The sequence below is a fragment of the Arachis duranensis genome, chromosome 9, assembly GCF_000817695.3.
Source record: "Arachis duranensis cultivar V14167 chromosome 9, aradu.V14167.gnm2.J7QH, whole genome shotgun sequence".
Taxonomy (NCBI): domain Eukaryota; kingdom Viridiplantae; phylum Streptophyta; class Magnoliopsida; order Fabales; family Fabaceae; genus Arachis; species Arachis duranensis.
Genome location: NC_029780.3, coordinates 21,267,486 through 21,295,360, shown reverse-complemented (window position 1 = coordinate 21,295,360; position 27,875 = coordinate 21,267,486). Strand labels below are relative to the sequence as shown.

At 33.9% G+C, this 27,875-nt stretch overlaps 1 protein-coding gene across 1 annotated transcript; it reads left to right on the top strand.

The window, feature by feature from the left end:
• The first annotated feature begins 5,562 nt into the window (after positions 1-5,562).
• LOC107465084 (anaphase-promoting complex subunit 11) lies at positions 5,563-7,516 on the top strand. The gene is made up of 3 exons (XM_052254222.1): positions 5,563-5,570; positions 5,861-5,979; positions 7,138-7,516. The coding sequence occupies exons 1-3, from the start codon at positions 5,563-5,565 to the stop codon at positions 7,251-7,253; spliced, it is 243 nt and encodes an 80-aa protein (XP_052110182.1). The 3' UTR covers positions 7,254-7,516.
• The last annotated feature ends 20,359 nt before the right edge of the window (positions 7,517-27,875 follow it).

The following is a 27,875-nucleotide window of genomic DNA, read 5'->3' as shown; positions in this document are numbered from 1 at the left end:
CAATGCTATTGCTTCTCTCGTTTCTTTCTCAGTTTTTCGTCACTCTCTCCCACGAGCTTAAGCTCTCGTCAGCTCGTCTCATCTCCGGTCTCTCACCTCTCGTCTCCGGTCTGTCAAGCTCTCTTCAGCTCAAGCCCTCCCTTCCCTGCACTCCCTTCCCCGGCGGCAGAAGCAGACGAAACCGCATCTGGTCCTTCGGGTGGTGGTGGTCGTCATTGTCTTCTTGCTTCTCACGGTCTCTGTCTCGCAGCTGGTCTCGATCTCTCCCTTCTCTACGCTCTTCGTCGCCAGTAACAGAGGCAACAGATCCCGGTGGGCTGGTATTCGTTGTCGTCTTCTTATTTCGAGCCTGGCCATCAGCTTCTCCCTCGCCATCAGCTTCTCCTTCGCCGTCAGCTTCCTTCGGGCAACATGATTTGGTGAGTTCTCCCTGTTCTTTCTATTTCAATTTTTTCTGCATCCATAGTTATCAGAACTGAACTGGTGATCGAACCGATCAGGTTACTGGGTCACTGGGTTATTGGTTTAAACGGTGGGTCACTGGTTGAACCGATTGACCCAGTCTTATGTAAATAAAAAGTAAAATATAATAAAAAATTTAGAATTAAAATTTTAAAATACATATTTTTACTAATATTTTAAAAATATCTAGCTATTCTAAATAATATGGAACAGAAACAATAAGTATTTTGTTAATTTTACTCTATCATAAATATTTTATTTTTATATTAAAATAACACTTATTTTTGAATTTTAATAATTTATTAATTAGTTTATATCTATTATACTATTATATACTACAAGTATTTATTGAAAAATAATATTAATAGATATTATATAATTATGAAAAGAAAATAATAAGTGATTTTATAATTACTGTTAAATAAAATATAATTAATTTAAGAATGAGTAAGCTTATAATTAAAATTAAAATAAATTAAATAAAAGTAAATTATTTGCTAAAGATATCAATATGTATTTTAATTTGCATATTTATAAGTAATATGCAAGTTAGCCTAGTGGTTGTGGCTATTGTATATTTTTTCAAGGGAGGGGGTTCGAACCTGACTGTTTCATTTGATGAAATTTTAAAATTGAAAAGGTTCAGTCAGACCGGTTTTTATTGAGTTTGACCGGTTCGCATCGGTTCACTTTGGATTTGACCGGTTCTTTATCTTGTGTTCATTTGATGAAATTTTAAAATTGAAAAGGTTCAGTCGGATTGGTCTTTACTGTGTTTGACCGGTTCGCATCGGTTCACTTCGGATTTGACCGATTCCTTATCTTGTGCAGTCCAATGATCGGACCGAATCAATATAGAATTCAGTTTACTGATTTTTCGGTTAAACCGGTCAGTCCGATCTGGTTTTGATAATAATGGCTGCATCACCGCACTTTGATTTTGTTGCTTGCTGAATAACGGTTCTGAAAACTAGACTGGACCGATCAATTTGACTGGATTAACCGGAAACCGATCATCTAATCAGTCCGGATGACTTTTAAAACCGTTCGAAAAAACGATAAAAAAACTGATCAAACTGACAATTAACCGGTAAATCGGGTGAACCAGCCCTGTTTTTCAAATCTCGGTTTTCATTATCCATGGCGTCGTTTTGACGCCAAGAAAAAAAAAACCCTTACTGTACTAGTGACCCACCCAGTGACCCACCTAACCCATTAATTTCCTCTTCCATTTTCGAACCCTAACCCGGCAACAAGCTCCACAATCGACGCCGGCAGAAGGAACTCCCGGTCGCGGATCGAAGCTGCTGTCAGCGGTGTCGTCATCTGTCGTCTGAACTCTGAAGCTTCTGGCGTCGGTGTCGTCTGGTCGCCCTGGTCGTCAGCGTCGTCTGGTCGCCCTCGTCGTCGGCGTCGTCGTTCTGGTCGTCCTGGAACTCAGGCCTTCTTGCTCTCTGCCACGGTGAGTTCTTGGGTTTTTGAATTAATGTTTTTATTTTGTTAATTAACTATATGAATTGATGGCTTGATGCAGAGTTCTTCTGCTTTTCAGTTTTTTTTTTCTATTTTGTTAATTATATGAATTAATCATTCTGTAATTCTGAATTTGCTTAATATAAATTTGATATAAGTTCAATTTTGGATTCTGGATTTTGAATGCTATATAGAATTGATACAATTTTGGGTCTCTGGATTTTGAATGCTACATTGACTTTTGCTGAATATAATTCTGGATTTTAAATGCTGTATGAATTGATATAATTCCAAGGAAAATATTTTCTCAGATCTTTCTTTTCTTATACAGAGCCAACAATGCATATGATGTATCCAAGATATTGCTAGAGAATTGAATTAAAATTCACTTTCTGTTCAAAGTTTAGCTTCTGCTGCTTTTTATTCTGTTATTTTAAATCCTTATATTTCATGTAGGCCTAGAATAGTTCAGGTACGTGCAGCAACACATTGATGCTCATTTGTGTCAACGGCATCAAAATGGTCCTTTAATAATCAAATTTTTGTTCATCAAGGACCAATTTTATGTTTTTGAGGTCTAATTTTATGGAGAAATGTAACAGATTGATAGTGAAGAGACAATTAGATGTCTCATATATCTTTGGGACTAATTTGACCAATTTAGTAATATATAAATTGATGATCAATTTGATGTCAAATGCATATTCGAAGGACCAAATAAACTTTTGATTATTTGAAGGGCTTACTCATGTTTTGAGCTGAACTCCTTTTGTTTATTTATTTATTCTTTTTAAATGTATTACCTTGATGTTGTGTATGACATTGGGACATAATGGTTTGTTGTTGCATTGCAATCACAGTTAAAGAACATAGCTTACTATGCTTGTGTTAGAATGAGAAATTTGTCATTTTTAATTTTAAGGGTTAATGATGCTTGCTGCAGAAAAGTTTCATTGTGATTATTTTGGGTGTTTGTTTACTTTGGCTACTTCTTCTTGTTGGATCCAAATTTATAGACATATCACTTTTATTTTGGCTGCAAACTTTATATATGCAAGTGCATAAAATTCTAACATCCTTATCAAACAAAAGTTTATTAATTAAACCGGTTCAACCACGGTTCAACCATGGTTCAACCCCAGTTGAACCATTAAACCATTGAACCAGTCACTTGACCGGTTTGATGACCGGTCCGGTTCTCGCAACCTTGGCAATTATAGCATTTTCACTAGTTTTGACCTTGTTTCCTTTTAAATTGTACTAGTTACTTTTTGATCAATTGTTAGTTCTTTTATTTCTTAGTTCTTTTACATTTCCATTTTATGCTTGAAGATTGAATCTATTGTTGTCTTGCCGAAATAATCACTTATCTAAATTTTTTGTTGTTGTAAATAAATCTTTTGTTGCTAAAAATTATTATAGTTGAATTTATTGTTGAAAATGAGGTTCATGTTCTCTGCAATTGTTCAGTTAAATTGTTGTCCCATACTTTCTGTTTGTATTATTATGAATTATTTTGCCATTGATTTGTGAAAGATACAAAATTGTAGATATAGATGCAAATCAAAATGAAGGAAATGTTGGTCAAACTTCAAATTTGTTTTATGAAGATATAGATGTTGACTTTCAGATCACCTCTTGAATTTGATTTACTAATTGTGTTATCTTTTGTTTTTTCTTGTTCTTTAAATTGAGAAAGTATTTTGTACTATTGACTAGTTTATTATTTTTTTTTTGCTCATTTGTTATGTCTAAGAATTCATATTTGATTGTTATTAATATATTTATGAAGACATACATTTTAAGTTTTAACTTTTGATTTTAATTTTATTTTTTATAATTTTATATTTTTATTTAATTATAACCGGTCAAGTGAGTGAATTAGCGAGTAGCGACCCACCGGTTGAACCAGTTACCCAGTTGTATGACCGGGTCAATTATCGGTTCGGTTCTGATAACTATGCGCCTTAGTTCCCAAAAAAAAATAAGTCACCAAAAAAAAGGGCTTACCCTTGCTACCCTCGTCGATCGTCTCATTGTCACAATTGCCAATGCTCGCGGCTGTCCTCTTCTGCCCGCTGCTTCTGTTTCTGTAGCCACTAGTGAGTTCTTTTCTTTTTTTCTCTACTTAATTTACGTAATTAGTTGATTTAGGAATTTAGGTTTTTCAAAACTAGATTTGAATTCTGAGGTGTGATCAAATTGTTTAAAAGAAAATAGATATGATATAATTTTAATTTGCTGGCATTCTAACGGTTTATAATTTCCTTATTCCTGATTTGAGCTACAATAGTCAATAGGTTAGGTTATTGAATTTAGAATTCCAAGTAAGTTCGTGGCTGGACCAGAGTTTTGGTTACTTTCATTTCTTAAACAAGTTGTAATTACCAAGTACTATTCTATTCGAATGACAGGGCAGTATGGCTCCATTTGATCCACGTAGGAACCTATGCCTAGTGGATTAGGGCTTTGTTATTGTTGTTGTTGTATTGCGATTAGACGTCATCTTAGAATATAATCTCTTGCAATGTCACTCTTGTTAAATTTGTACATTATATGTAATGTGTGCTTATGCTATGTCTGTCGCCTCCAGTTTTATGAAATAATAAATATAAGGAACCAATTTTTAATTGGTCAATGTTAACTAACTTTTCTTTATTGTAAAATTACTTTTTTAACTCTCATTTTTTGGTGAGTTTAGGGTTTATGGTTAGGATTTAAGGTATAAAATTTAGGGTAAAATGATCATTTAAAAAAAAAAAAACCGGCTGATATTGGCGGAAAAATAGTTTGGTTCCTAGTTGAACTCAAAATCTCAAAAAATATTCCATCACACCTAAAATTAAGGATGTGAATTTTTATTGAGGAGCTGTTTAACCTCTCAGATTTCAAATCCTTCTCAACTTCCCATTTCAACTAACCTGTAAAGCTGCACCCTTGTCTTCTACTTGCCTTTGCAGGGGACAAAGATGAAAGTCAAGATATTACGTATCCTTCTCAAGATCCCGTACTTCTTGTCACTTGGTTCATGGTTTCCCATTTTCTATTCTTCATCTTTTAATTTGTTTTAATCCCTTTTGCATTTGAAGTGTCTGTGTCTTTTCTTCATGGTGTTGTGTGTTTCTAGATTGAGCCTATTTCTTGTCAACATATCTAGTTTTGGGAATTTCCAGAAAAGAATAGCTGCTTTCCTTGACACAGGTTTCTGTCTGGGTGTTTCTTGATCTTCTGAAAAGAGTATGTTCTCTTTTTCTTACCTTGAATATTACTTTATACAGTGACGAATTGTTGTTAACTTCAGTTTGTCTTTTAAGTATTTCCTAGGCTTAGACTTTTATGGCAGTTTGATTGTCATATCTCGTAAATAATTGAGGTGTTATGCTTGTTAGAAAAGGTGGAATATTTGGATTTGGCTTGCAAATGAAGTTAGACATGAATGCTATGATTTTTGTTTTTATTCTTGACCCTTTTTTCTTGGGGTTCAACTTAATTCATGTTGTGAGAGGATAAACCAAGTCTAATGTTTTTGCTTTAAGGATGAGTTGAAACTGCATTTTCAATTTCTTGGCAGAAAGAAAAAGAAAAATAAAAGTTGAAAATAGAGAGGAGGGGTATGAAATAAGTGGAATGGAAAGGTTTTAAATTTTAGTTGCTGCTGTTAGTTATGAATACAAAAATTTGGTGAAACTTATTTCATGACAACAGCCAAACACTATGGAGGGAAAGAAAATCATAGATCTGGTTTGAAATTGAGTTGAGTTTCACTTTCAAGTTTCAATACGTTGAAATTCATGTTGTACCAAGCGAATGTAAAATCTTTTTTGCCATGTTCTCAGCCTCTGTTATTCTTTCTATTCCTTCTAAATCAAGCAAACCCTAAGTGCTAAATGTCCTCATTGTTTTAATCTCTTTTTGTGAAATATAGATGGCATGCAGTTGCTTCCTGGACTTGGGATGCTCAAGATGAAACGTGTGGCATTTGTAGGATGGCCTTTGATGGATGCTGTCCTGACTGTAAACTTCCTGGCGACGACTGCCCACTGAGTAAGCTACTGACAATATAGTCTGGTGGATTTCTTTTAGAACTGGTATCAATTCCACATGTAAATGCAAAAAGGAATGTGTATTGGATTGGGGTGCCATGACAATGTGTCAAGAACCCTAGAAGATACAAAAGGGGATTACTCTCCTTCATTCCTCTGACGAATTCTAGAGCCTCGAGACTCTTGGGGTGCGTTTGGTTTGTATTGTCATTTCAGTTTTCTATTTTCAGAATTTTGTGAAGAAAAAATAGAAAACAAGATTTTATTGTTTTTACTGTTTTCTGTTTTTCCTTTACAAAAATTGGAAAACAGAAAACACTAAAAATGAAAACGCAAACCAAACACCTCTTAGTTGCTGTTACAAATGAAAACAACCAGCTAACTGACTTCCTCCTTTATTCAAAATAAATCCCTCCTATGCTTTCTAACTGTTTTCCCGGGCCACTCAGCTGCTGATGTCATGGTCTGTCCTATTCTCACCCTTCTTGTTATAATGTTTGTGCTGAATGGTCCTAGTTAAATTTCTGAATTATCTTTCACTTATGGGACTTCCTTGCTACTCAAGCAGTATCATGGTCCAGCGTGTAGCATTTGCTTGTGATTTCTGTTAACTATAGGAATTTTTGTGAATAGTAGTGATCCTAATGTGGGATCCTAAGCAAGCTTCAGAAATCATATTTCCAGCAGTTACTAATATATGAACCACTCCTTTGCTGATTTATCCTTGTAATCTTGGGTTGTTGCATGTACAGGGATCCGAATACCTCTCTCTTTCACGAATCATTGAGACTATTATTTTTCAGTAGTTTTTAATTCTCTGTAGTGCAGGTCGCTTACAAATTAGGATACCATTTGTAGTTCCACATGTATAATGAGTATATCAAATTTTGATGTTTCCTTGATCAAATGTCTTGAATGATTGTGAAGCTCTGTTGTTATTGCTTACATATATAGCGAGACAGTTTCTGTTGAATTTAGATTTTTATGTATGTGTTGGACAAAATATGTCGCATTAATTTCTGGACAAAATCTGTTTTCATGTGGGACTAGATTTGTATTGGTTAATTGTCTGAGTGATGAAAATTGCAGGATTATGTAAATATAAATGCTTATGTATCTGTAAGAAGCTTAAAAATGTTCTCTGTCCAATTTCTTGCAGTGTGGGGAGCATGCAATCATGCATTTCATTTGCACTGTATTCTAAAATGGGTGAATTCTCAGACATCACAAGCTCATTGTCCCATGTGCCGAAGAGAATGGCAGTTTAAAGCGTGATTGAAGCAAGCTTCGATTATTTTAAGGATGGCCCTAGACTTCTCGACAGCCTATAAACTTTTCTATGAGAATCAAAGTTTCTAAATGAGTGCATCTATGCCTTTATTACTGATGACAAATCATGAATGTGGTCCAGTGGTCCTTTCTTGTGTTCATGATTTTAACAGTATAGATATAGGTATTAACCGTATTATGATTTTCAACTTGAGACTATGAAGGGATCCTTATTCTAATGCTGAATTTTTGTTTGTGATGTGTATTTATGATTATGATTCTGCTTTTTTTTCTTTTCTTTTTTTCTTCCCATACAAATTCTGTGCAATTGTGATGGTGACATCTTAGGACTCTGATTAACGTGGAAGAACTTTCAAGAACCATCATTGAAATAATTAACAAAATAAAGTATGGAAATTTTGATTTGTTACGCTGTTCCAGATCCTTGGGTCCACGAACACCAGGTGGCCATGCTTTACTATCTTTTTGTAACTTAATTTTATGTTTTATGTGTCTTGATTTGATAAGGTTTGAACTTTGGAATTCGAATGTCAGGGAATACATTATCTCATTTGATACGACTTTAGTGTCAGTGAAGATTGTCATGCACTTAACAAGGTGCAATATTTTGTTAATCAGAACTTTAGATAAAACATGGAAATAATCTTTCTTTTCATTTTTCTAATGAAGTTATTTCATTTTCTGTTCCAACTATATTCACGTCTATAAATGTTTGGTTGGGAAAAAATATGGGGTGAATTTTATATATAAAAGAAAATGATAGAGAAGCTTCAATAAATAAGAATATAACTATAAGAATAAATCAAGCTATTATTACAGAATACATGTACAAGTCCTGTATTTCAATTCTTGATTACATATGGTACAAAATCTATAAACTAAAAGCTGCACACTCCACTCACACGTACTAATAACAGAGGAACATCAAAAACATAAGAAAATGGAATTACAATGAAAGTATGAAACACTAAATGGGGAAAATGAATATATATTTTCCCCACTAAATATGAAACTGTTGTAAAGGAAGAAAAGACACGACAGCATGTCCTAGGCCCACCCTGTCAACAAAATCATTCATTTCATTAGTCAAATTAAAATGTAACATTAACACCACAAAAAAGCAAAGCTCAATTGAATCATGTAATCACAATTATTAGCCCAAGAAAGAAACGAACATCAAATCAGTGGAGATGAGACAAACATATCCTTATCCGTATAATATAAATTATAAAAGAAGCTGGTAGGAAATCAAAGTCGCTGCAAAATTTTATCCTCTTCAATTATAAAAACTCAAAATCTATTTGTGCATAAATATATATATTGATTAGTTTTTTTTCGACCACAGAAATTTATAAGAATGTAAAAATATATTTTGAACACCACATGGAAAGAAATGAAACAATCACATGGAAATTTTATTACACGTAATCCTTCCTCTTACTGTTTATAAGACTGAAACCAACGGCTCGCCTCCATTGATTGATTTCATTTCTATTGGCTCTCCCCTTCAATTTTTGCTTGCGGTTTAATAATAATAATAATAGAAAAGAAAATTTTGGGGATAACTTTATACATAACATTCTTGTCATTTTCTGCCCTGTATTCTTGAAAACTAAGTTCTTTATTTATTTATTTATTTATTTATTTTGCCTCTTTCATTCTATGTTAGCATAAACGACTTACGTACTCAATTGGTATTCTTCATGCTAATTAAGTGTCACACTATCATTCCTCTTTCTTTATTATGCTACCGTTTCTACTTTCGTGTCGGTAACCATTCAACAATATGACATGTTTCCAAAATGGTAAAAGCTGAAATTAATGGTTGAAAATCTTCAGATAATTTAATATATTTATTTAAATTATTATCTAATTATTCTCAAATATTAATTTTATGCAAAATTTTTACCTCCTAAAATACTACAAATTAAAAGGAAAAAAAAAAAGAAAGAGTACGAGAAGCTTTAATTTGATTTGTAATACTCCACATGTAATTATTACTTACAAAGCATGGTGGTGATCAGTTATTCTTTTTGGTGATAGCATAGACAGCATAGATAATTCCAGGTAAATAACCCAAAATAGTCAGCAACAAACAGATCCAGAATTCCGCCTGCATCCAACAAATGAAATCATAAACAATGTCTTCAACTAGCTCATAAAAATTGCTCTTTCATAAATACGGAACAAAATTTTGATATGATATGATTTTAATTACCTTGCAACCAAACTTGAGGAAGACTCCAAGTGGAGGAAGAATGATGGCAAGGAGGATGTCAATGCATGTGGCCGTGCCTGTGCCTGTGCCTTCATCCGCCATTTTTGTTTTGTGTGAAAATTGAATTGCACACTATGGAGTATGGAATAATGGTTCTAGTAACAATTAGTGAAGTGCCAAACGTGTATTGTTGTGAGGGAAATGGGGTTCGAGGTATTGGAGGGAGATGCTTATTTATAAGCCAGGCGTAGTGAAGAACCAACGCACTTACTCTTAAGGAACACGTGGCATCTCCAGAATTAGAATTTGCTGTGTACGCGGTTGCTTAGCCAAGTAAATTCAGCGTCTCATTCTAGTCATGTGTGTGATGTGTCGCATTAATTAACCAAAGTTTGATAATGTGGGAACCAAATAATGTTTCTAATTATAATAATAATTATTTTATATTTAGAATTTATAAAATAAATAAATTTTATTTAAATAAAATATGATAAAAGAATTATTACAATATTATTATCTGTAATAAAATCAAGTTGAAGATTCATAAAAAGAATTATTTACAAATAAATTATTTGTAAATGTTATTAATTTATTTATTTTTTAAATCCTATTTGATATAAACTTGATTTAAAGAATTTATTCAAAGAAATTTTTATTTCTCTAAATAAATTTAATGGATGAAAAATAAAATTTTTATATTTAAATAATTACAATATTGATTACTTTTGAGCTAGTCAATTTTTAATTCGAATGATTAACTACTAAATGTTATAAGGGAAACGAAGACAGAATTCTAATAGTACTCTATGAAAAGAATTAATAAAATGTAACGCCACCCCTTAATTCCTTAGTTTCATTAAGAGTAAGTTGTGATAAAATCATAAAAATGTCTAAAAGAAAGACCAAGTGGATAAAGAAATAAGCACGTAATACTCAATGGAAATAAAATATTAAAAATGTAAATGCAACGTGGCCCCTGGACATAATTATTATATGTATTATCTAAAAACAACAATTAAATTTTCTTTCATATGTTCATTTAATTTGAATTTTACTTTTTACCATCTTTCTTCTCAAATTAACTATTCTTTTAGTTATACATAATTATTAAGATCATTATTAAATTTTATTAAATATATACAAATTCAAAGAAAAAGACAAATAATTATAATATCTATTAGTATTCTCTTTTAACAAATAATTGAAAGATATAATTAGTACAATTGCTATAAAATATATAAAGTAATAAACGAGATATTTAAATCTAAAAATAATAGTAAAGTTAATAAAAAATTACTTATTTAAAAAAGAAAAAAAAAATATTATTGCAAAAATATTATTTTGATCCACAATGTTTGGTCAAATTTTAATTTAATTTTTAATATTTTAAATTTTTTATTACGGTCCAAAATATTTCAAATGAGTTTAATGTTATCGCACAGTTAAATTTGATATGAACAATTAGCATATTTAAAAGTTAATATAACGTTCAATTTCAATACGTAAATAAAATCAACTTTCTAATGATCACTAATGTAGTAAAAAAAATCTAATGTAAATATTTTTCTATTAATTATTCGAATCAAATTTAACGATAAGATAACATTAAATTCGTTTGAATTTTTTGGAACTGAAATATGATGTTTAAAACATTTAAGATCAAATTAATTTCTTTTGAACAAAAAAAGCTCAACATACTAAAGTAAAGCAGCTCAACAAAACACGAAACACACAATAAAGCAAAAGAACACATATACAATCAATTCATTGTTATCTCCGGCATTACTATCAACAACCACATAGATTATCACCACACCACTTCTTATAGTTTAGAAACGACCTTATTTTGATGTCCTCAATGCTTTCCTCTTTATTCTTGAATATTTTCACATTTTTTTCCAATCAGATAGTCCAAATTACTGTAAAGAAACTAATCAATCACTTTTTCTGTTCATCTTTTCTGTCAAACACTCCTGTCTAACTCTCAAACAGTTCTTTGATCGTATCCGGAACAACCTATGCTTTACCAAAGTATGTCAACCACATGCACCACAATTGTCAAGTAAACTCACAGCAAGAAAATAAATGATGAACACATTCTACCTCTTTTTTATATAAAACACATATTATCATTTTGATGAATGACTCCTAATCTACTCAATCGCTCTTTAGTATTCATCATTCCCACTAAGACAAACCATGCAAAAAGCTCAATTCTTGGCAGGACCAAGTCTCTCCAAATTGTACTAGTGAAGCTATAATTTGTGACTTCTTTCGAAATAGTCTTTGTCTGCAATACTTGCACAAAAGAATTAATAGAGCAAATACTTTTTTTTTTATCAAATTTTCATACAACTCTGTCCTCTCTACCAGTTGATAATTTAACTGGCCTTAACATTTCATGGAGTTGGTTGACAAGTGCCAATTCCCATTGGAATAACTCTTTCCTCCAATAGAAATATCATATCCCCTCTAACCCATCTCAAAATCCACCGTCCCCTATGACAGATACATGTTAGTTTGAAATAGAGAAAAACCTTAGAAAACTCCCTTTCAAGGACCCACCTTGTAACCAATTGTCTTTCCAAAATCGAGTTCTTCTTCCATCTCCTATTTTCATAGACAGCTCACTAATTATCTTGTCTTTCACCTGTTGCTCCTTAAAATTCAACTGACAGATATCTTTCCACAAACTCCCTTTTGAAGGTAGTGTCTGATTTGATAACATTATATTTAGATCCAAATCATTACAAGAGCATCCAGTCTTCTTTCACAATGGACAATCATCCTTTGAAAAACGCCACCACCACTTAAATAGAAGTGTTGTATTCCTAATCACCATATCCCCCACTTCCAAACTACCTAACTTTTTTGGCGCTTGTATCACTTCTCATTTTACAAGAGGCATGCCATTGTTTTCATCCTCTTTACTCCATGCAAATCCCCTTTGCAATGCTATCAACTTCTCTGCAACTGTCTTTGGCATCTTATATAAGCTAAGGTAGTAGATCGTCAAGCTATTGAGCAGAGACTTGATAAGGACTAACTTCCCAATTTTGTTGAGTACCTTTGCTTTCCAAAGATCGAGCTTCTCTTCCACCTTATCTATAATCAGTTTTCAGGTCTTCACCAGCTGAGAGTTTGCTCCTAAAGAACTACCAAGGTATCTTACAGGTAGAACAACTTCGTGCACCCTAGCAACCCGCACATATTTGCCACCTACTCCGGCTCGCTTAATCGAGATCAAAGTTAACTTGTCAAAATTAACGATCAGGCTAAACATGAGCTCAAAACATTACAAAAGCCTCTTATAATTCAAAATTGTCTCCATTTCTGGTGGACAAAACAAAATAGTATCATCCACAAACTGAAAATATAACAGTTCTATATTACCTCTCCCAACCAGTAATGGAGATATGCATCCATTCCTGACTGCCCTTCTCACCATCCTATGCAACACATCAATAACAAGAACAAACAAGAATGAGGATATAGGATCTCTTTGTTTTATAACTCTCTCCATCTTGAACCGCTTGGACGGTGACCCATTAATTAAAGCTGACATAGAGGTTGTACTTACATATTCCTGCACCCATGCACTTGATGAGCGGATATTTTATACGCTTTTTGGCATCATTTTCATATAGTTTTAGTTATGTTTTGTTTAAGTTTTATTATATTTTCATAGGTTTTCATGCAAAATTCATGTTTTTGGATTCTACTTTGAGTTTGTGTGTTTTCATATGATTTAAGATATTTTCTGGTAGAAATTGAGGAGCTTTGGCAAAGTCTGATTTAGAGACAAGGAAAGCGTAGCAGATGTTGTCAGATTCTGACCTCCATACATTCAAACGAGCGTTTCTGGAGTTACAGAGATCCAAATGACGCGTTCTCAACGGCGTTGGAAAGCGAACTTCTAGAAATTTTCAGCAATATATAATGGTCTATACTTTTCTTCGAAGGAGCTTGCCCATTCTGGACGTTGAACGCCAAGGAGCTACCTCCTTGCTGGCGTTCAACGCCCCCAAAGAGACAAGGAAGCCAGCGTTGAACGCTAATCATCCCCTTTTGGGCGTTCAACGCCCACCAAGATACAAGGCAGCGTGGATCAACCCCCTAATGGGCGTTCAATGCCCATTCCTCAAGGTGGACGCCAAGCTCAACCCAAGCACTCAACCAAAGTGGGCCCAAAAGTGGACTTTCGCATCTATAGTCTAGTTTATCATATTTTTGTACTTCTTAATTATTAGGTTATTATCAGTGACGAATTCAGAAAATTTTGGTAGTGGAAGCGAAATTCATATAACATATTAATAATTTTTATAATAAAAATAGTATGTGTACATAAAAAATTAAATATTAATTTATTTATTAATCATTATATATTTGTGTATAAATACATGTATTGTTTAACTTATTTCAATGTATATTTTATATTTCAATATATATTTTATACAAATAATTATTTTTTATGTACATATAACATGATTATTGTTATGATTATATTTTGTTATTGTAAAAAACGATTAGCCTTCAAAAGATCTAATATACAAATTAAAACACTAAAATAGTAATTTAAATAATAATATATAATTTAAAATTCTATTGTTTTAGATTTTATATTTTTACAAAATTAAGTAATTTTTTTCTTAACACTACCATCAAAATTTCTCTCTTTCTATATATATATTACTAAACAATTATTTAGAAATTCACTTTCCAACACAATTAGAAGCCGACTCTTATTGATATTTATAGTTAGAAAAGTTCTTTCAATTAATACAGTTGCTACGCAAAAATTAAAGCTAATTTCAAAAGAAGATAAATAATATTCTTTTGAGTTTATTTTTAAGAAAGAATACCAATTTCGTTTAAATCTAAGAATTGATCATTCTAACGAATATCTAATATGAAAATTTTAAATTGGTGATTAAATACCAAAAATCGAGTAAAAAATTGTTGTGGGGTTAAATTTAATAATCTAATGGGGGCAAATAAATATTATTATCATATACTACTAAAAATATTTCAAATTGCAGTAGGGGCACTTGCCCCCACAACTCTGCACTTGGAACCGTCCCTGGTTATTATATATAGGAGAAGATCACCCCTATTTAGGATCTTCTTGCACCACTTTCGAATTCACTATTGCTTTCTGTAAGTTATGAGTGACTGAACCTCCTAAGTTAGGGTTAGGAGCTCTGCTGATTCTCATGGATTAATAATATTACCGTTTCTATTTCAATACACGTTTGATTCCATTATCTTATTCATTTTCGGTCTTCATCTCATGAATTGAGGATGAACCGTGACATTCATCCTTGTTCTACATGGATCCCGTGTAAGTCCTGACCTGCATAGCATTGAACTACAGCTAGAGAATGCACTGCGGATTCCAAGAGAGTGCCTAGGCGACTTAGAAAAGTGACGTAAAATCCCGTTGACCGTGGGTTGCTGAGGTCTCTGTGGCGTTAAGGCTATAGTCTGAGAAGCAACATTCCCTGATCCGGAAGATTCAACCTTGTTTGTGGCATTTTGAGTAGGATCGCGAAGGGGAGTGGATTGCTTAGGTCTTCACCTCCGGCCATAGTGGGAAGCCATGAGTTAACTTGATGAGAGGACATGAGTTGCTCAGATATGGTAGACTGCTATGGTTTAGAAAAGGCTAAATTGATGAGGATGCTACATGAGTTAGTCAATTACAGCTGACATTGAATGAATCATTCGTTATTGAAGTAGAAAAGAAGAAAAGTTAATCTGGAAAGAATATGCATCTCTGAAGCCTTAACTGTATCTTTATCACTATTTTCACACCAATCTGGTATTTAATTCTTTACTCTTTTTATTTATGATTTCAAACAAACAACCATGTTTTCCAATTTCCTAAGTAAGATTTATAAGATAGTCATTGCTTGCTCAATCCGACAATCTTCGTGGGATTCGACCTTCATTCACCCGAGGTATTACTTGGACGACTCGGTGTACTTGCCGGTTCAGTTGTGCGGAGTTCAATTTTGTGTACCAGCACTCCATCTATGACCAAAGCCCATCTTTTGTAACACGATATCCACAAAACTCCACCTGACCCTATCATATGCCTTGTGAAAATCTAGTTTGATAATTGTCAGCCTTCTTCTTATGCATCTTCAATCATTGAACCGTTTCACATGCAATAAGTGCTTTGTCGTGTATTTTCTATCCATTAACAAATGCACTATGTGTCTCTCCCACTAAACCTGGTATCACCAATCTCATCTTTCTCACCAATACCTTTGATATTACCTTGTACACACATCCAAACATACTAATTGGTCGAAGGTCTTTGATCTCCTTCGCACTTGCAAATTTTGGTGTCAATGCCACCTACGCTACATTCGCATCCGTTGGTAATTTGGCACTTTGGAAGAACCTTATTACAGCTGCAGTGAATTTCTTACGAATCTCATTCCAACACTTTTTGATAAAGCTCATGTTATATCTATCATTGCCTGGAGCTTTAGTTGACTCACAATCCCAAACTGCCTTTTTAATTTCCTCAATAGCGAGCATTACTTTCAATGCTGTAGCCTCTTCTCTATCAATTTTCTTTACCATCCCTTTTCGAAAGCCGATCATGAAAGCATATTCTTGCCGATACAAATCCTTATAGAATCCTCTAATCACAACCTTAATCCTAGCCTGATTCTGTATCAACCTCCCATTAATTAAAAGTGCATCAATTCTGTTGTTCCTCCTTATGGCCGAGGCTACTTGATGAAAGTATCTAGTATTCTTATTCATATCTCTTGCATGCCGAGATTGGAACATTTGCTTCTAATGAATTTTCTTACGAGTATACCATTTCTTACAGCATCTCACCAGGGCCTTACATCTAGCCTCCGTCGTGCCATCATATGTGCAATCACTTACCATATCATCAATCTTTTTATCTCGTCCCCAAATTTCTTTATTCTATTATCCATGTCACCAAAGTTGTCTCTATGCCACCTTTTCAATGGTATCGTCAGTGCCTTCAGCTTGCTTGTGAATTGATAATCCCCCAAGCTCCTATATTCCTCTTTTACCATCCTCAGAAACCCTTCATATGAAAACTAAGAGTCCAAACTTATAAATGGTCTTGGGCCCCCACTCATCCTTGTATCTTCAACAATAATCAGGAAGTGATTTGATAACACTCGAGGCCCACCTCTCAGGCGAGTATCTGCAAATTTCTCAGTCTAATCTACACTGACCAGTACCCTATTAATGCGATTACATTGTTGACTCTTAAACCACGTGAAATCACGATCATTAAGAGGTACGTCCACTAGTTGCATATCTTATACCCAGTTCTTTAACTCTTTAGCAGATGCTGATAACTTACTCGCTCTTTTTCTTTCCTCTACTTGTATTATTTCATTGAAATCCCTCGTGAAGCAAAAAGGAACCTAGCACAATTCCACCATATAGCTCAACTCCTCCCACATCACAAGTTTGTTAGCTCGCATATGCACTCCGTACACCAAACAAAATGCACAATTAAAATTATTTTTAGTCATCATTCCCTCCACACACAACCATCGCTCTCCTTTAATAACAATTACTTACTTTAAACAGTATATTATCCCACATTAGAAGCAATCCTCCAGAAGCACCTATAGATTTCACATATTCCCATCCCACCATGTCATTTTTCCAAATACGTATTACGTCAAATGTAGTCAAAATCTCCCTCTTAGTTTCAATCAACCCCAACATATTCAGTCTAAATTTCTTTTTCAGTTTTTTTTACCATACTTAACTTTTCATCACCTCTTAAACCCCTAATATTTCAATAACTATAAATTATTTAAACATATTTTTATACACCTTATTATGGTTCTTAGGTCTGCTCCTTCTCACTTTCTCTTTCTGTTTTACTATCATTCTTCTGTTTGCAATTTCTTCATTCTAAGGTTTTAGTATTGTCATAATATCTTCTTCTTCATTCTATAACATTGCTTTAGACTCCACTGCTAATTTTCAAGTGTTCATATTTTTCTTCATATGTTCCCCCCACTTTAACCTTTCATCATCCGTCACATTTCACATGCTCTGGTTCAGTTTTCGATCTAGCCTCCTTAATATCACAACTTCTGCCATCTGCACATTGTTCATTACAAGCTATATGTATCACTGGTATCACAATTCTTGATTTGTCCCCTCCTCTGCCACATTAGAACAACTTTTTTTGGTAAGATTCAATTGCACATGAGCTTTGCCATGGCATTCTTCTTCACCCATCCCTAACTGCAGTGTCTCTATCACATGGATCGGCTCCTCTTCCACCTGTTTTGCATCATCTTTCCCAATACCAACGCTACCGTGGTTAAGGGCCTGGACCTCCGACGCGCTACTCGTGATCCTCGGTGGTTAAGGACTTGTGATCCTCGGTGGGCAGCACTCGCCGTCTCCTGTGCACCGGGTCATGCGTTGCTATGCCCTACCAAGCCTTAGCGATCAATGACGCACAAGAAACGCTCCTCAAAGGAGACCTAGCGATGCAACCGGTGGGTATAGCAGCAATCTAGTTTGCAGCGGTCTGACCCGCTTTAGTACCTCCAGCCCACCACCCATCACCAATACCTTCCTCACTTGGCCTATCTTCTCTAAGAGCAATTGTTGGCCCAGTAGCATGATGGTCCAAACAGCACAAGGCCCCATTGTTTTTTTTTTACATTTATCTCTTAGTTAAAATATTGGCCCATCCTATGTGTTTTTCCATTGCTTATGCCACTCGCGAAAAATCCAATATGCCAATTTAAATTTCCTTGAGAAACCATTCTTTCTGAATCCCATTCCAGACTCAAATCATCATTCCCATAATCCTCGCTTCCATTAATCTCTTTCAATGCATTTGGATAGTTTTTTTTGTTTTTTGAAGAATTTTGAATGCTTTTGATTCCATTTATTTAAAAATATGTCGTGCATTACTGTTCTACCATTCTCTTTACCATAATCCTTCATCCCTGCCACCACCAATTCAGCCGCTGGATCCCATACCATTGCCAACATTTCTATTCCTTTGTTGCTAAGTCATGATTTGCTTTCGTTGTTCGTGTATTTTTACCTTTCAGAAAATTTTTCGCTCCATATATCTCACGTCCCACCTCTTTTACAAAAATATCAAACCTACTAGTGTCAACTATGATGTGAATCCATTCACTAATAACATCAAATACACATATATCGATTTGGACTCTTCTGGAGCTGAAAGATAAGCCTAACTCCGTCACTTCATCACACCGTACTACTTCCCCTGTTGTTCACCTATTGTTTTGAACATTTTTGCAAACCACACATGCACCAGCACTCCAAAGTGTTCTAGCCAAACTCTTTTTATCTCACTTTGTTCTGATTCTTTCCATCTCCAAACACTATAAAAAAATTGTAGGAGACTATTTATTTTGAAAGTAAAATACTCCCCCGCATGCCTCACGGTATCAAAAGTTAATAGTAGCTTATATGCTCCTAATTCTCGGACTTAAACAACCTGAGGTAGAGTCTTGCTAACTGCCTTCTTTAATGCATTGAATTCTATGGCCGTGGTCACTCTCCCAACTAATTCCTTGATAGCCAACTCATTCTCTTTTGCAACTGTCACTTCAACTTTTTACGTCTTTTCATTTTCGTTTGGGTCCTTAATCGCTGTATTTTTTATCGTCACTTCCTCGTTTGGGTCTTTAATTGTTGTATTATTCATCGCCACTTCTCTATCTGTATGAGTAACCATATTGTCTCCACATTGAGTCTCTTTATTCTTAACATCATTTCTTCTTCTTTCTTCATTATGCACCCTTTTTTCCTTCTTCTTCATTATCTTTTTATATTTAGTCTCTCTCGAAGAATAAAATAATACTTTATCTTTTAATTTAATTATAAATATAAAAAATCAATTAGTTTAATAAATGATCTAATAATTAAATTAATAATAATATTGCTTTGAAGTGTTATTGAAATCGAATTGAGTTTTGGACTTTGAGATTGAGAGTTTTGATTTGTTGCTTGAAACATATTAAACTTATGTCAAACCAGTTTGAGACAGTTCGATCAGTTCTTTTGAAAGAAGGGTGTGGGCTGAACCTATGTTAATAGCCCAGATATGAACAAGTATAATGTTTTTGAAAGATTTTGATATTTAATACTTTTTTAAAATCTTATTTGATAAAAAATTTCTAATAACATTGCCCTCTCTGAAGAATCAAGTGACAACATAGTTCAATTGGTATCATGAAGATATAGAGACGCCAGGAGAGAATCCAAAAAATATCTTATTACCGGAGAGATCAATTTCATTTTCTACTGCATTTATCTATTTATTTTTATTTTTTCTCTTTTTTTTCTTTTTTTTTAAATACAAAATATATTTTCCAAATGGCTTGAAAAATCTATGCTGCCACGTGGAAGTGAGAGACTTCATACACACCCAAAAACCAATAAATAGAACGAAAGTCAAATAGAATATGAAATATGAAAGCGTAACTATGGACTAGATCAACGGTTTAAAAGCTGCCGCACTTATCTAATCAACGGCGAAGATGGATCCGTGCTTTATGGGTTTTCAATCCATTCCATGTTCACAACCATGCCCCTCACGTGTCACACCGTCTTTTTCTCTTCTCTAAAAAAATGGTTCTGCCATCTGTAACACTTGGATGGAACAACTGATTTCATGATTTTCATCCCTATGGTAGATTCACTAGATTGGTATAGTTAGAAGTTACTGCTACGTTAAACTAATAAAGTAATAATGCACAAAATAGTTATGAATTAAAGAATAAAATGGCATTTTTCTTGGACCATTTTTAATAAATAATTTAATTAATATTTTCTGAATTTTTTTTAAAATATATAATTTTATTAAATATTTAAATATTTTTGTTAATTAAATCTAATCATATTGACTCAAACCTAATAAAAATTTTTATACTATGTGTGTATAAATTACGCATTTTTTTGTGTGTACTTTTTTATTATTATTTTTTTATCATTACATTTCTTTTCAATTTCTTCTCATCTTTCTCTTTTTCTTGATATTATTGTAGCATTTATTATTTTTTTTGATTTTTTTTGTTTTTCTTATTTTCATTCTTATAAGAGAGTAAAATAAGAAAAATTATAAAAAGATAAAATACGAAAGAGAAGAGGAGTGTTAGATTTACGAAATAGTTAGAAGTTGGTTAGTTTATTATGGACTTGAATATTGTAGCAAGAATAACAACGATGATTTTGATAAAGTAGTTCACTACAAAAAAAAGGTCTATGGTTATGGTGAAAAACCGTAACCATAGCTAGTGAAAAGGATGACCATAGCTAAGGCTATGGTCACAGTTTTTGACTTATGATCACAGTTTTTTCACCGTGGCCTATTCTCTCGTGGCCATAGACCTATGGTCACGGTTTTTTTATCTATGGTCACGGTTTCTATGGTCACGATTTTAGTGTTCAAATTTTGGTACTTTATGCCACGTTTTTTTACCGTGACCATAGGTTAATCTATGGTCACACGTAAAAACCGTGACCATAGGTTACTCTATGGTCACGCCATTACGAAAACCGTGACCATAGCCTAATATGTGGTTACGATTTTCACCGTGACTATAGCCTCTATGGTCACCCCACTTAAAACTATGACCATAGCCTTATCTATGGTCACCCCTCCCTAAAACCGTGACCATAGCCTTATCTATGGTCACGGCCATAGCCTCTATGGTCACCCCACCTAAAACCGTGACCATAGCCTTAGCTATGGTCACGGTTTTCACCGTGACCATAGCCCCTATGGTCACCCCTCCTTAAAATCATGACCATAGCCTTATCTATGGTCACGGTTTTAACCGTGACCATAGCCTCTATGGTCACCCCTCCTTAAAACCGTGACCGTAACCTTATCTATGATCACCCACCTAAAACCGTGACCATAGCCCCTATGGTCATCCCTCCTTAAAACCGTGACCATAGCCTTATTTATGGTCACGGTTTTTCGCCTTGACCATAGCCTCTATGGTTACCCCACCATAAAACTGTGACCATAAGTCACCCTTTTTTAAAACCGTGACTATAGCCTTATTTATGGCCACGGTGACTTATCTATGGTCACAGTTTAGCCTGTTTTGTTTGATGAGATTTTTTTTTTTTTAAAGTATAATCACATTCCAAAATGATGATAATCACAAAATAAATTCAAATCATAAAAATTTCATTAAAAACTAGATATCTATTACAACACTAATCAAAATAAGGTATAATTTATCCATTACATGTAATATCGGATAATGTCTCTATTCAAAAAGTAAAGAACACATCAAAATAATACATTTAGATAACCAAAATCATTATAAGACCTATCCTATCTTATATTTGTATAGAACATATTTTCTTCACATCATGTCTTCCTGCTAGCAAAAGAAATAAACATGTTAAAAGGATCACACACATATAGACTACTGCAACACTTTTTCACATTACATATCTTTTCCATCTCTTCATCAAGTGTTTAATGAACAAAAACTCAATCAACTGAATAAAACACACCAATCAAAAACTCAAATTCACAAAATTAAGAAAGAACAATACATACCTCAAAGAGCAGCAGTTTTCAAGAGAGAAGGCTTATGCCTGTTCCAATAATGCAAATAAAAAATAATACATCACTGCTTTATATAGGTAAAAGGAAAATAATAATAATAATAATAATAATAATAATAATAATAATAATAATAATAATAATAATAATAATAAAGCAATCATATTTTATTATTTCTATAAATTCTGTGACAAGAATTCAAAAGATTTAATATATAAGATATCAGGGTAGGCATATTTACATATGTATACCTTTTGGAATTCATCATTATAACATTTAAAAATCCTTGACCAATAAGAGCACTTAAAAAGGCCATGATTCCTTGCAATGCACCCTGAACAGAAAATGTTTTAAAAGTAATAAATTGCGACTACAAACCAAATTACAGTAAAAAAAAGTTTTTCCCCCTCCAAAAATGTAAGGCACCTTGATGAAGTATGTGGCAATGCGCTGCTTCATCAACTAAAAAAAATATTCAAAGTTCACTAACTATTTACAAAGCATGCCTATTAACGAAAAGGATAAGACAAATCCTGAAAAAATCAATCTACAAGCTATGAGGCCAAAGTAACTCATTAAGTCCTTAACTTATACAATATTAAAGACATTAATATTAAAAAAATAAAAACACAAGATAATAAGAAAAAGTAAAAAAAACCCAATATGAGTAACTAAGAGAGAATTAGGAAATATTTAAATAAAGTTTGACTAAGTTAATTCTTTAGTTGACATGTATGTTAAATTTGACAGATTTGGAAAAGCAAATAGAATTTTTGCAAATTTTGCCCTTCAAAACTTAGTTCCTTGGACAGTCCTAGTTTCGGTTAATATTTAGAAGAGACACCTTGAAAAAGGAATAAAGCTATTCATTGAGATACAAAGAGTTGAAAAAACTGCAGATGCAGTTACTTATGCCAGCATCCTAAAAGCCTGTGCAAATTTAGTCTCAGGCTCTAAGAAAGCAGTTACACTCGCACATAATCAGATCAGGGCACATAGTGTGTTTTTAATCAAATCTAAGCACATATTGTGAATTAAAGAGTATACAAATCAAATGTACAAATTTTTCAATTGAGTACAACAGTCCAAACTCAATCAAGAATTATTATCCAAATTATCAACAATACCAAACACAAGAACTAAAATAACATGTTCAAAGTTCACTAACTAAAGCAAATTCTAATTTGAAAATCCTAATTCAAACTAAGCTACTCTTAAAAATTCAGATTCAATTAAATGTAAACTAAATTCCAACAACAAAATCAAAATTAACCTAAAAACTTCATCAACTACAATATTAGAAAAAAAATAAAACCTAGTGCAAATTGCAAAATGCGTTATAGGGAGAGACCGAGAGAGGGGATGCTAGTTGAACTCAGAAATGGAGCATCTAGCAATTGCGATGAGCAGAGGTGATTAATGCGGTAGCGCAATAGAGATCGCTAGAATGACACTGGCAGTGGCTGTGCAAGGAGGGTTGACGCAGAGGAAGCAGTGGCAGATAATGAGGGATGCGATGGGTCGTGGCTTAGGGTCAAGGATAAATAAAGAGAAAGGAAGAGGGACGGAAGTGCGGCAATAGGGAACAGCAAGCAAGAGCATCAGCAACGCAATCAGTAGCAGCAGCAGCCAACGAACAGAGTTTCTGACGAGAATATGAGTTTAGGGAAGGATAGACGATGGGTTTAGGGAACAAAGGCTCAGCAAAGCAGAGCTTCTGGTGAGAAGCATAAACGATGGATTTAGTAGGACCGTCAAAATGGGATAAACCCATCGGGTCAGCCCGTTTACCCATTTAAATGGGCGGGCTTTGCCTCTAAAATTAAGTCCGTTTAAATTTTGGGCTAAACGGCTAAGCCCGATTAACCCGAAAAAAATGACGGGTTAAACGGGCTAGCCCGCAGGCTAAACGGGTGGCCCGTTTATTTTTTTACATTTTTTTCAAAAAAAAAAACAGCACTTTTAGCCGATATTTCTCCCGATCCGACCCATTAACTAAAAAAAATATTATTTTTAAACGTTTTTTTACCTAAAATTCATATTTTTTATCAAAATATTTTGCAAAAAATAAAATTAAATGATAAACGGTCTGACCCGTTTAACCCCTCGGGCTGACCATAAACGATCTGGACTAGAAAATTCTGAACTGCGAATAAAGCAGGTTTAAACGGGCCAGCCTATTTAACCCACGAGTTTAATGGGCCGGGCCTAAATGGACCAAGCTAGCCCATTTGACAGCTCTAGGATTTAGGAAAGGATTGAGAAAAAAGGTTTTGGTTTGGGCAGATTTAGGTTTTCATTTTGCGCCCAATTTTGGAAAAAATGAAGGAAGTGGCTATTTACCCAAGATTAAAATTTTTTAATGGGGTTTATAGAACTCCTGTAGATTAAAAATAAAAAATCATGTAAATTGATTTCTGAAAAATGAAAAGGAAAAAAGGGCTTCTCTCTTAGTAATTTTGTAGGAGTTTATAAAAGGTTTGATTAAATAACTACGATAAAATAAAATATTTTTTTGTAGTGGACGACTCACGGCCAGGAGCGACGAAGCAGTCACGGCGCACGCTGTTAAGAGAAACTGAGTTGAGATACGCAGTAAATAGAGTAGGGATTTCTGCCTTCGGCGATGGTGGGGGCTGGGAGGAAGGGAAGTGAGTTCCACGATAGTGGGAAGAAGAAGATGAACGAAACGACGAGCACTGGTGGCCGTTTGAAGATAAAAGATGGCTCGGCAACAACACACACAAGGGTTTGAAGAAAAACCGTGACCATTGAGCTTTTTAGGTCACCCATTTAATAAACATTAGGGAATAGAGTAGTTATTAAAAATTAAATTCTATCTCAATAAAATTATTTTAAAAATATCATTTTATTTAATTAATTTGTCAATTGATTTTTTAAATAAGTATTCTAATTTAAAAGTTGAGGTAATTAAATAATTTTTTTATTTATAAAATTAATTCAAATTTTTAATTATTTAATTTAAATTATATATAAAATTCTTTTTTATTTCTAATTACTAAAATTTTAAATTTTAATTAAGCAAAAATCTAAATTATTTATTTTAATTTAACAAAAATATTTAATTGTAATTGAAAATTATATAAATCTAAATTAATTTAAAATTCAAAATCTCATAACTTTGCTTTATTTACGTTTCAGTAAAGACAACTTTCTGAGCAATCAGGACGCGACAGGCGATAGAAGACGAACACGACGACCCACGACATGTGAAGAACGACGCAGAGAAGCTTGTGATTCTTGAGTGTACAGAGGGGTTCGATGACCGGTTGGACGACCTCGTAAAACTGTGACCATAGATTCTTTTAGGTCACTCTCCAAAACCGTGACCATAAACTCTTTTAGGTCACTTTTTCGTAAAACCGTGACCATAGACTCTTTTTAGTCACCCCCTCAAAACCGTGAGCATAGATGTCGTTTGGTCACGGTAAAAAACCGTGACCATAGACTATTTTAGGTCAACCCTAAAATCGTGACCATAGACCCCTTTAGGTCACTCTCCAAAACCGTGACCAAAGACCCTTTTAGGTCACCCTTTTGAAAAACCGTGACCATAGACTCTTTTTGGTCATTGTAAAAAATCGTGACCATAGACCCATTTAAGTCACCCCCTAAAACTGTGACCATAGACTCCTTTAGGTCACCCTCCAAAACCGTGACCATAGACCCTTTTAGGTCACCCTTTCAAAAAACTGTGACCATAGACACTTTTTGGTTACTGTAAAAAACCGTGACCATAGACACCTTTAGGTTACCCCCCAAAACCGTGACCATAGACCCTTTTAAGCCACTCCAAAAACCGTGACCATAGGCCCCTTTAGGTCACGTCCCAAAACCGTGACCATAGACCCTTTTAAGTCACCCTTTTTTGAAAAAACCGTGACCATAGCCCCTTTTTGGTCATTGTAAAAATCATGACCATAGACCCTTTTAGGCCACCCCCCCCCAAAATCATGACCATAGACCCCTTTAGGTCACTCCCTAAAACTGTGACCATAGACCCTTTTAGGTCACCCTTTTTTGAAAAACCGTGACTATAAACCTTTTTTGGTCACTGTAAAAAACCGTGACCATAGACCCCTTTAGGTCACCCCTCAAAATCGTGACCATAGACCCTTTTAGGTCACCCTTTTTTGAAAAACCGTGACCATAGGTACTTATGGTCACTCTAAAAAACCGTGACCATAGAGGATCTATGGTCACGATTTTTTACCGTGACAAAAAAAACCGTGGTCATAGACCCAAAATGTTGTAGTGGTTTGAAACTTTGGATGAATGATTTGAGAAAATTGATAGTTATATTATTGATAGATTAAAGAGAGAGTACATAGATCATAATTTTTAGATATTTCTAGGTATTATCTTTCTAGATATTTCTAATTACTTTATTTATTAGTTTATTTTCTAGACTTTTCCATTATAATTTTTAGATATTTATTTTTATGAAACAAGATCATGAGAATTCTAGAGAATTTCACAAATATGTAGTATAATCAATACTCCTCCTTGATGTACATTTGTGTAACTCCAAGCATCTCTCGAAATAGTTCAAACTTTGATTTTGGTAGTGCCTTAGTGAAGATGTCTACCAGTTGCTCATATGTGTTGCAATACCCGATCTTTATCTTTTTTTTTTCCAATATAGCTTCTCGTATAAAATTATACTTGATAGCTATATGCTTGGTCCTACTATAATGGACTGGATTGTTTGTCATTGCTATTGCTGACTTGCTGTCGTACAACATAGTTGTTGGTTCTTCTTGTTCTCTCCTATATTTTCGAACATTTTTCTTAGCCATATTGCTTGACTAGTAGCATTTGCAGTTGCAAGATACTCAGCTTCAGTGGATGATTGAGCCACAATTTTTTGTTTATTTAATGCCCAAGAACATACACTAGATCCTAGCATAAATGCATATCCAGAAGTACTTTTCATGTCATCAATTGATTCTGCCCAATCATTGTCGGTATATCCAAGTAGTTTTGGATCGTCAGTAAATGTATAGTAAATTCCATATCCCTTTGTGTCTTGTAAATATCTTAAGATTCTTCTTGCAGCCGTATAGTACTTTTGACTTGGCTTTTGCATGAATCTTAATAGTAGACTTGTTGCATATATAATGTCGGGTCTTGTGGTAGTTAGATAAAGGATACTTCCAATGAGACTTCTGTATTGCGAAGCATCTGCCTCTCCAGATCCATCTTCTTTTTGTAATTTTTCATTATGGACTAGAGGAGTAGATACTGCTTTGCAATTATTCATTTTGAACTTTTACAACAAATTTTGTGTCTATTTCTTTTGTGAGATGAAAATTCCGTCCTTATTTTGGTTTATCTCAATGTCAAGAAAATAGTACATCAATCTTAAGTCAGTCATCTCAAATGTTTGCTTTATTTTTTCTTTGAATTCTCTGATCATGATCTCTTTGTTTCATGTGTAGATAAGATCGTTTATATACAAGAAAACTATGAGAGTGTTTGAATTACCTTATGTCTTAATATAGAGTGTAGACTCACTTTTCCTCCTCCTGAATTCATGATTAGTGAAATATTTTTTAATTCGACTGTATCATACTTGTGGAGCTTACTTGAGTCCGTAGACTGCTTTCTTTAGCCTTAACACCTTGTCTTTATGTCCTTCTACAATGAACCCTTGTGCTTAGGAGTGTACATGGGTTGGGTGAAACCGGGTTCGTCTTAACCCAGATCTAGTCCTAAATATATACCGGATCTATTTTTTAAATACTAACCCGACCCTAGACCC